At 41.1% G+C, this 10,674-nt stretch overlaps 1 protein-coding gene across 4 annotated transcripts in view; it reads left to right on the top strand.

The window, feature by feature from the left end:
• The first annotated feature begins 324 nt into the window (after nt 1-324).
• kctd15b (potassium channel tetramerization domain containing 15b) overlaps nt 325-10,674 on the top strand; it is a 27,498-nt gene continuing 17,148 nt past the window's right edge. For 2 of the 4 annotated variants that reach the window (XM_085166267.1, XM_085166286.1), the window contains exons 1-3: nt 1,205-1,535; nt 3,875-4,050; nt 10,445-10,589. In XM_085166267.1, the coding sequence (XP_085022393.1) occupies nt 1,524-1,535; nt 3,875-4,050; nt 10,445-10,589 (333 nt within the window). In that variant the 5' untranslated portion in view covers nt 1,205-1,523. The other 2 variants (XM_085166276.1, XM_085166257.1) reach the window with 2 other exon arrangements.

The raw sequence follows: 10,674 nt of genomic DNA, 5'->3' as shown, positions 1-10,674 counted from the left end.
CACGATTCTGGTACAGAGTAATTACTGGGCTCGATGTTGCATCAATTATTCACAGTTATTTACCCGCAAATAAACAAACATGCAAATAAATAAATAATCGTCTCCTTGGCGTGAGCACCTGCTTGACTCCTTCTTCCCCCTTTTACTTTGTGCTGAAGTGGCGCAACACTTTAGCGCTTCATCACTTGCATTGTGTCTTTCTCTGTTGAAAAATAACAATAATCAGGCACAATCTTATTTTCCAAAAGTCTGGAGGCTGCCTCCTTTTATTGTAGAGTAGAGAGGGGGGTGTTCTGGGCAGATATCTCCATCTAAGCCCTGCGCTATAATTGAAATGGCGCATTTGGCTGCAGGCAGGTTGTGAGGGCGCTTTCTGCAGCAGCATGCATGCATGTCCATAGACGTCATTTGATTTTAATGGCCTGCAGGAAATTTGGCGTTACAACTCCAGACATTAAGGCAAGAGAGAGAGGGAGAGGAATAGAGAGCGGGAACACGGGGGAAAAATCACAGCATGAAAGATATTGGTTCAAGGATATCGCTTCATTTTCAACATATTTTTTCCTGCTGAGACTTTATCAACAAGTTATTGCGTCTTTATTATATGTTGCCTGAGTAAAGGACTATGGCAGCCCGCCCGCTTTAAACTTTAAATTTAGCTTGGAGATGGAGATGGAAATGTAATCCTACTAGCTGGACAGCCTGGGGAACTATTACATCAGACGAAATGACAATGATTAAAATCTGCTTTTTGCTGCTCTAAATCTATTGAGCGACAGACAGTTGCCTGTTAGGTTTCCTACCCCCTCGAAATCACAACTACTTTTTGCCGGAAAAAATAAGATAAGTTATTATATCTATGTAGTCATAATTTCGGGAATAGAGGGTATCACGTTTTCTTCCTTGAGAAAATTGCCTGGGTGAGAGAGTGTAGTTGAGCTAATTGTAGCCTAATCCCTGGCCCAGAGGCGCTTGGGCAGCCCGGAGCAAGATTTTTCTTTTTTAGCTCCGCTCTGTTATTTAGAGAAGGATTATTGGCTTTCTTCTTCTCATAACAAACCACAGGGGCAGTTTCATTTAGGCAAAAAGGCAGACAAGAAGCCGAAATACGAAGCAGGATTCCAATAAGAGCGCACATTTTACGCGTATCCAAATAAGAGCAGAGAAGGGGAAGGAGATCATCTCATCTATGTTCAAGGTAAGGACGCTTCCTGTGCGCTTTGGTACAAAGAAGCTTGGTGAGGACAGGTCGAGCCAGCCTTGCAATTGAGCCTTTAAAGCCACAGAGACTCTTTGCAGTCGATCCCGGCCACAACCTAGCGTCTTTTAAAAGCAGTTTTGTGTCGGATACAGAAAAAATACTTGGCTTTTCCGTGCGGCAGTATAGGTACTGGAACTGGACGGCGGTGTAGTTCGGTGACAAACTCGGGGGCATTTTGAGAAAATATTTGAAAATTTTGGGGGGTTACGCGGACAGCAGCTGGGACTGACCGCCGGCACGGATTTCCTCCGGACTCCCTACAATGTTTGAAACGGTAGGGTGACAATTTAATATTACAGAATCCAATGTTTTTTACGCACAGTGTAGGCTTAGGAGGTACAGTTTTCGTGAAGGACAGTTGAACTGTGCTGGAGAGTCCTGCATTGGGCTACTGCTCGACCAAAGTGTATTTTCTGTCTTTTCTGCCAGACTGTACCCTATAGTTAACACGTGTGTGTTTTATCAATCGGGTAGTGAATTACACGTGTCGGGATTATGCTTTTAATTGTACAGCAGCAATAAGACGCCATGTTGAGCATTTGGTAGATTAAAGGCAGAGCAGGGGCTTGTGGTGTTCCTGCGGAGGGAGTGTTGTATCGCATCGTTTCTTTTTCAGAGATTTCTGTGTCCTTTTTCGTGGTTTTTCTAAAGATCGGTCGTCAGGGTTTATGTTGCTGTCATTAAGTGTGAGCTCGACAGCAGTATGTCTGAGCAGGGGTCAGCGAAGGGAAGCAGTAAGAAAGCAATTCAAAGAAGGAAAGTTGAGTCTCTGTAGCTGCTGTGATTTTTGTGAAGGAATTTATGTGTTGTGTGTCTACGTGTGTCACTCAGTTTGTGTGTATGTGATAGGGAACAAGAGAGTTGGGAACAAGAGAAATCAATGAGAATGTGATCGGGATAGTAAGAAGATTTCTATATTTATTTTTCCACATTTGTTCTTCATTGTATGTCAGTGTAGGGAATTTATTGTTTAATTGGTGGATAAGGAAAGAGGAAGATACCAGCGATGGGACAGACCGATGGGTGTTCGTGTGTGTCTTTGTGTATGTGCCCTAAACTTCTTAAGTCTCTCCAAGTTTTTTCTCTGTTCCTGGGTTTTGAAATGTAATCCCGTCTTCTTGTAATCGCATTAAACGAATACGATACTGCTGTGAGGAAGTCTATATAAAAAAAAGTCTCCTGTCTCATAGTGTGCCCACTGGCATTTCTCTCAGAGCCGCGGGAATGATCTGGACTTTGGCAAAAGGTCTCCCGTCTATCAGTAATGACAGTGCAACAGCCCATATGTGCAACGGAAAACTGATCAGTTCACATAATTTAGTGAAAGCTGGGATTTTATTATATCAGTCTGTTTAAACACACACACGTGTACTATGAAGCTCATATTATTATTTTAGGTTTCCTCGAATGGAAGGTCTGTATTTCAACCAGAGCCTGTAGGCACGGACTAGTCGTGATAAAGTGGAGAAGCGGTGACCTTTATTCTGTGATTATTAAAGACAATTGACTATATATTTTTGTTTACTTTTCCTTTAAAAAAATAAACTCAGCCTCTGTGATGTACAATATGCTTCGTAACAGATAATAGTAACACTGAAATGTGGCCACACTGATGTTTTGTGGTTCACCTGCCGCTGTTGGCAAACAAATTACGCACCAGTAGGTTGGATATAAACGCCTCCTCCGCTCCTCCTGAAGCAGTGCGGAATCAAATGACGGCGCATCGAATTGACAATATTTTGTCAATCATTTCATCAGATAATCTAATTCAGCTCTGCACTGACCTCGGAGTGCTCCGGCGTGCTCCCAGTAAGCCCCAGTCCCAAATATATGCACCCACAGTCTGTATACAGTAGGCTCTAGTGCCATGTACTTTATTTTAGTGGTTAATCAACGACACTGAGCTACAGCAAGTAGATACACAATAGTTTGGCCTGCAAATAACATGATACTTTCGACTTTCGACTGAAATCGGATGCGTTTTTGTGCAATACATGAGGCCCGTGTGCCTCAAACTATCTGCGGACACATGACAATCTTAATCTTTTTGTGTACTGAATGGATGCGTGTGCGTGTTAGAAGAAAAGTTGAAAGCTCCCTCCCCGTCGAGCTTTCCTTACTCTTAGATTGGTGGTTGGTGTGTCTGGGCGCATCACGTCTAACACATAAGGCGACCTTTAATTAGAATATTGCAGCAGCAGTTTATTTTATTCCCCTGGAGGCTGACACCTAGCATTCCTCTCTCCCCCCCTCACCCTGTCTCCCTCTCCCCCTCTCTTTTTCTATCTGTCTATCTCCTTCTCTCTCTCTCTCTCTCTCTCTCTCTCTCTCTCTCTCTCTCTCTCTCTCTCTCTCTCTCTCTCTCTCTCTCACCCCGATTCTAATAAGCATCCTCCTATCCTCGCCTGCGGTGCTGCATGAAAAGATGCAAACATACTTAATTAGAGCGGTGGCAATAATTTCCAGGCTAAATATGCGACCAGACAGACATGGAAGTGATCTGATACCATTGAGAAAGGATACTATCTACTTCCCTGTTTAGGAGCACTCTGCTGATTTTTTTATTTCTTCTTTACCTTTATTCCCATGGCTTTTCTCTATACTTGCTTTCAGGAGGGAAGAAGCATGTCAAGGCTGTCTCTGACCCGGTCCCCGGTCTCTCCTCTGGCCGCTCAGGGGATCCCTCTGCCGGCTCAGCTGACCAAGGCGAACGCCCCGGTGCACATCGATGTCGGGGGACACATGTACACTAGCAGCCTGGCAACCCTCACCAAGTACCCAGATTCAAGGTAAGATCAGTCCCTAGCATCGCTGCTGATCTTAATGTATTAATTCATAGCTTATCTATTTTTTATTATTTTTTTAAATCAACTTTAAGAAATATGAGCAAACTAAAGAGTAGTTTAATCTGTCTCTTGCTGCTTTTGTTTAAAATGTGACACAGTTATGCATTTATTCCAGTTTAACTAAATAATGGAAAATGTTTCCTAAATAAATATTCAGTTAGATTTCAGTCACTTTTTATCTTAGTAGCTTTATGTTGCATTTTTCACAGTGAATCGTTTAAAAAATAGATTTGACTGGCGGTTTTGTTAATGAAGTCTAACAGAATCTGAGATGTTAGCAAGTCATTTAGCTGACTGGCATTGGGACACCACCAGTGAAACTTTGGGGACAATTTCTCCATATATCTTTTCAAATCATGCGGGGGCATTTCTCTTCTCTTAATTCTTTCAACTTTGTACCTTAAAAATGATACATGTGATTGCTTTTTTGTTTTAAAGGTGATTATTTCAATCTTCCAATAAATACCTAAAGGGCTTTTATTTTTTATCTCCTTTCACATGGTAGCTGTTATTGAAAATTCAGCTACTGTGCAGAACCTTACACATGTTTTACTGCTGATGTGATAGTGTTTGTGTGAATTCACACCACGCAGAACATTTTCACACTACGCCCCCTTTTCACAGTCCTTATTTATTTATTTTATTCTATTTTTCCCACAGATCAGGGTGCTGTTAGGAATACTAGAAAAAAAAAAAAATGACGTAAGCGTCCAGAACCCCCTTAATCAAAGTTGATGTAAAACAGCTTCAAATGTGATTAAAATCATGACATCTTACAAGTTGTAGGGTTTTTTTGCAACCGCCATTTATCATGTGTTGCAAAATGACCTTATCAAAACATTTTAATAAAAAGTTGCATGACTTATCCTTTTATTTTGTGAGCTATAGTTTTCATGATCTGTCTGTTATAGTCACACATGAAGCATTTCCACTTCTAAGAAAAAAAAGCATGATGATTCAGGCTGTGTAAGAGCTGATGGTAATCCACCATCCCACATTTTTATACACATTTTTAGCTCCATCCACAAGCAAGGTGCCACTACTAAAGGAAGCAAATTCAAATAATGATAAAACGACTCCGTTTTATGCTGATTTGAATGACCCCTCCCATATTTTCCTCTAATGCAGTTTGTCATTTATTGCATTATGCTCCCTGCATTTCGGCATCAGCTGAATCCCATGTGGGCCAAGGTAAACATACACCAGGTTGTTAGAAAACCTGCCAAATTGGCTACAGGAAATAATCCACATAATCCCCTGGTAATAAAGTCTTGATATTCATAGAGTCTGCTGACAGGAAATCCCTGACAACTCTCTTTTTATTCCAGTGCAACATGTCATGAGAAAGATAAAGCTTAAACCAGAAAAGGGTTTATCGTTGTTTGTGTTATTAAGACAATTTTTTTTGTCCACTATTTCAGTGTCATAGTCAGTTTATCCAGTGGACAGATGGTTTTTACATTTCTGTGTCATTTGTATTCGCAATTGTGCATTGCTATCGTGTTCCTGTATTTATTATGCTCTGATGCAGCTTTACGCTTTACAAAGAAGTTATTCACTCTGAGATGCACAGGGTCTTTACTCCAAATGCAGCACAGAGTCATGTCAGAGCATCCAAGCAGTGTTTTTACAGTAAAGACCGGATATCAGTGTGAGTGTTGGTTTGGTTTAAGTGCTCTTTCCTCTTTCTTTCTCCTTCTCTTTTGACACATGCTCCTTTGCTCCTTCTCTCTCTCCCTCCCTCTGTCTTGTGCTGTTTCTTTCTCACTCTGGATCGCACACAAACACGCGCGCACACACGCACATATTCACATGCATACACTCACTGTTTCTCTCGTTCTCCCAGCCTCCTCAGCGTACAGTTGGCCTCAGGGCTCCACTTTCCACTGGAGCCAGTGGAAGGAGGGGCCCTTTTGTGTGAATTAGTATAATGGCTGACAGCAGAAAGCAAAACAATTACACTGGCATAACCGCATATGCTGTGTTCAGCTACATCCGGTCAAGAAAGGCGCACGGGCAAAAGTGAAAACGTGACGACTGAAAGAGCAGGGCTAAAGAGTTTGAAGTTGCTGATTACTTTTAATAGATTGGGTTCTAAATAATGCAGCGTGCCAAGAGAAAGTTAGTCTAGTAACTAATGTGTAGATATTCATCTTCTTCTGTGTGGGCCATATTAAGGGACAAGGGTCATGAAACATTGATGTGCACTCTGTGTAGCTCTCAAAGAGGACAGTCTCAGCAGTCACTTGAACAGAAGCTGAGGAAATTAGGGGAAATGTTCCACAGACAAGGAAACTATTTTGAAAGGACCACTGGACATTTTTCTCTATGAAGACGAGACTTCTATGTCCAGAGATGATAGATCTGTACTGGCTTTATGCTTTTTCAGTGGTCCTCTGTTTCTGGAAATGTACTTTTCTATAAGCTGAGCTCAAAATATGTAACAGAATTTTGGAGTTGTGTTATTTCATTGCTATTTTGTTTCATTATCACAAGCTTCTTTTTTTTTAGTACCAACACACCACCATGAGATAAAGCTGAAGCTTTCAAATAAATCTTTTACTCTGTTCACTTAATGTTAAATATTAACAGGAAGTAATTGTTGCTCCGGAGTAGAAATAGCCGCATTATACAACCATAAAGTAACAGATAAGAAAACAGAGCTGCAGGCAAATATTGGCAGTACCAAAGTGGAAATGTTTGCATTAATACATTCATGTTTATAGTATTTTTTATTTTTAAAAAATCACATAATCTTGCAAATTCACCCCAATTTGGACAGATACTGAGCAACTGAGCTATACACAGTGAAAGTTATTACCAGAGAACCAGCGAATTCTGTTGCTGCTGATTGCATTAACACGTCAAGATTTTCAAAGGCAATAGTTAGGCTGGAACTTGAGTTAAATGTTCTCATTTATTTTCCATAAGTCACGATCTTCGGAAAAAGCGAAAGTGTGTTTCCTTATTTTGAAACCTGTATCACCCTTCCTTTGGGTTAGCTTGTTTGGAGAACCATGAGTTTATCTAGTATTTCACAGTCGCTTCAAGCATGACTTTGCGAATCAGAGCCAGGGACTGTAGCGATTTGGTTTTGAACTTTCTTATTTGACTTTCCCTACTCGGAAGCCATTGTGGGCAGCCTTTGATGTCAGGTTGGACAGCCTCACCGAGATCCCTGGGTGTGTTTGTTTCACTTTCCAAGAAGCACTGGGTGCTTTGTCTTCGTTAGGGGTCCACAAGTGATACAGTTTCCACGCATTGTCTGTTCAAGCAGAATCAGTGTTACCTGGGTCCTATTCCCAACCTCGCGAGGATGCGTCTTTGGCAGCTCTCAGCCTCTGGCTGGCTTTAACTGGTGAAGCAAACATCCTGCCAGATATTGCCCACCTACTGCCCCACTGCATGCCCTCGCTTGGCACCACAAGGGTAGGAGATCTGAGCCATCCGTGATAACCTCCAACACCCACCACCTCCCTCGTTCTCAGTGACTAGCACACATTATCCAAGTTTTTTAGTTCCGTCAAACCTTTTTCTCTCCCACTTTATCTCTCTGCATTTCTCCTGCATTCTTTTTCTTTTCTCTGTACTTCTGTTTTTTTGTACTTTCGCCTATCGTTGCCTGTCTCTTTGTTTTTTGGCCCTTCTGTTTGTGTATCTTGTCTCTTAATTTCTCTATACAACCCCCACTCCCTATGGACACACCCTTTTCTCTCTACCTACCTGTTAAAAAACAGCCCACTCTCCAATTCAGAGATTTAACAGAAAAGGGAAAAATGAGGAGACCAACAGAGAAGACAGCGAGAGAGAGAGAGAGACAGAGAGAGCGAGAGAGAAGGGAGTTGGAGAGAGGGAAAGAAAAAGAAAAACAGGCAGCATTTTAATTGCTTTTTAAAAAAGTGGAGATGAAAAACAGAGTTAGCCTGAAGGGGTATGGTGAAATTCTAGCTGGAAGAATTGCAAGACCATATGAGAAAGGAACACCTCGGGCAAAACAGGGAGATGAGTATTGGTTTTTTATAAAGCATTTTGCATCGATTTCCAGAGAGAAAGCAAGTAAGGGAGAAGGATAGAGACAGAGAGAGAGAGACAGAAAGAGGGAAAGTCGGAGAGAGTGAAAAAGAGAAAGGATGGCAGGAGGGGAGAGAGGGGGGAGAACCATCTTTGCTTTCCTTCTTCACACAGTCAAGTCAAAGAAAAGAGACAGAGCAAATTTAATTTGATAGCTTCTGTGTGTTGAGCCAACACATCAGGGTCAGAAGATACCTGATACAGCCAATAACTACAAGCTCATACACTTTTACAAAGCAGCCGATTGTAATTGTAAATTCAAGCGAAATGAGTCTGTGAGTAAAGCCTTGGTGTTTGTTCATTGACATTCCCACTACAGCTCCCTTCCTCTGTCATGTAATGGAGTTTGACAATGCCAGTGTTCAGGCAGTGCTTTGTGTGTGTGTGTGTGTGTGTGTGTGTGTGTGTGTGTGTGTGTGTGTGCGTGTGTGTGTGTGTGTGTGCGTGCGTGTGCGTGCGTGTGCTGGTCGGCATATTTGCAAATAGGTTTTATGATTTTCTTTTGTCGCACAACTTTGTCAGCCAACCTAGAAGCTGTTGTTGTGATTAAAGTGCTGATTACTTCAAAATGATGATAATAACAGCAACATAGCTCCGTGCCAAGAGCTGTTTCTCTGCAAGACGATGTACTGTAAATGTGCACGGAAAACGTTAGGAAGGTTACGTGCAACAGATTTTTTAAGTAAATCAGCGGTACAGCTTATTTACACTGCGTAGGCATTCCAGGTTTCTCTGCTGAGGGTGAGTTTTGTTCAAAAATGAGTCACCAAATTAAATTATTGCACTTCAGACTTCGGAAAGTTTAGCGAATTGGGACACTTGCACATTCTCAATATTAGGGAGATGCTAAAAAACGGTTTTTTAATTATTAAAAAGGGGATATTTAGTACTTGGAAATGAACAAACAGATAAAGTGAAGGTGCCTGGATGAGATCATTAGACCAGCGAGAGAGGAACCTGCAGGTAAGCGGCAGGAAAAGCACACAAATATTAGGGGAAATGAATATCTGTCCAAGGGTATCTCGAGGCGCGGCACCAGCATGGTGTGATGAAAGTTTAAAGATAACAGCAATTTCCACTCTTTGCTTTGATGAGCCCCTGTAGCTGGCTTCAGTCCAGCCCTTAATCTTGCAGTAAACTGAAGGGGTTAAACATGCAGGCAACAAGTGTTTTATTATTATAGCAAAGTCTTGTCAATACTTAGTGAAAGCTTAAAAGTATATATGTATTTACTGTCTTTAGTTTATCATTATTCACATCATTTGGGCACTGATATTTACATTATCTTAGAAGTTATTGTGTCCTTGCTTCAACATGTGAAAGAGATACCTCTGTTGACTAATATAGTTATTTTAATTCATTTTAACCAGCCCATTTAATAGAGGGAGAAAATGAAAACTCAGCACACTTTGTTGGGTTCTGGTCATGTTTCTCATCTTAAAATGGATTTCTGAAAACAAATTCAGATATTTAAAGGTCAATATGTTGAGTTCATTCTCAGTGGGGTGGTTCATATTCACAAATATAAGTGTATATGTTTTAGATCAGAATTATCTGCTGGTGCTTTGTCTTTTTATTCTTCTACAAGAAAAACTTGCACAGATTGCAAAGGAAGAAACACTAATATCCTATGATTCCATGCTGCAAGACAATAATCTTCTCGCCATTAAAGCGAACTGCAATTACATACATTAAGAAAATTACGTTCTGCAATTTTCCCTCATACTAAGACAATACAGCACAAGAAGAGTGTTATTACAAGCTGTAACACTGTATTAAATTAAAGCAGTATGGCCTACAGTAGGATTGAGTCTGTCCGAATTCCCCTTGAATTAATAACGAAATCAAACTGTAAAAGTAAAATATCTTTTTCCACATATTCTCACATTAATATGTGGCCCGTCACCATTTCCTACCTCTGTTTCATTTCCAGCCCTCTGACAGATGGAATAATAGAGCTGTAATGCTACATTCATGCCATTAATTTCTGTAAGTACAAGCAGCAAGCGTGTGTGTTGTTGTAATCTCTCTACAGAAGGGACACTTCAAACAAGTCTGGAATGGAGGAACGGTGCCTTAAGCCCCTTGTTTCAACCTGGGATGCTAATGCATTTCAAGCTTAGTGCTAATAAAATTGAAAAATAAATGGAGGGTAATTGTTTCATGCATTTGAAGGGAACTGGCTCATTCCATTATGTGGTTGTGTTTTTGTGTGCGGCTGTCTGCGTGCGTGTGTTTGTGTGTGTGTGTGTCTTTCAATTTCCAGAATCAGTCGTCTGTTCAATGGCACCGAGCCCATCGTGTTGGACAGCTTGAAGCAGCACTACTTCATAGATCGGGATGGCGAGATATTCCGCTACATTCTCAGTTTCCTCAGGACCAGCAAATTGCTCCTTCCAGATGACTTCAAGGTATGTGTCTGCACCACAGTATACTGTATTGTGTGTACCTGTCTGCACCATCAACTCACTGTTTGAACAACATAACATAAAAGGC

Source organism: Neolamprologus multifasciatus, chromosome 1, assembly GCF_963576455.1.
Source record: "Neolamprologus multifasciatus chromosome 1, fNeoMul1.2, whole genome shotgun sequence".
Lineage (NCBI taxonomy): Eukaryota > Metazoa > Chordata > Actinopteri > Cichliformes > Cichlidae > Neolamprologus > Neolamprologus multifasciatus.
This window is presented reverse-complemented; position numbering and strand designations above follow the sequence as displayed.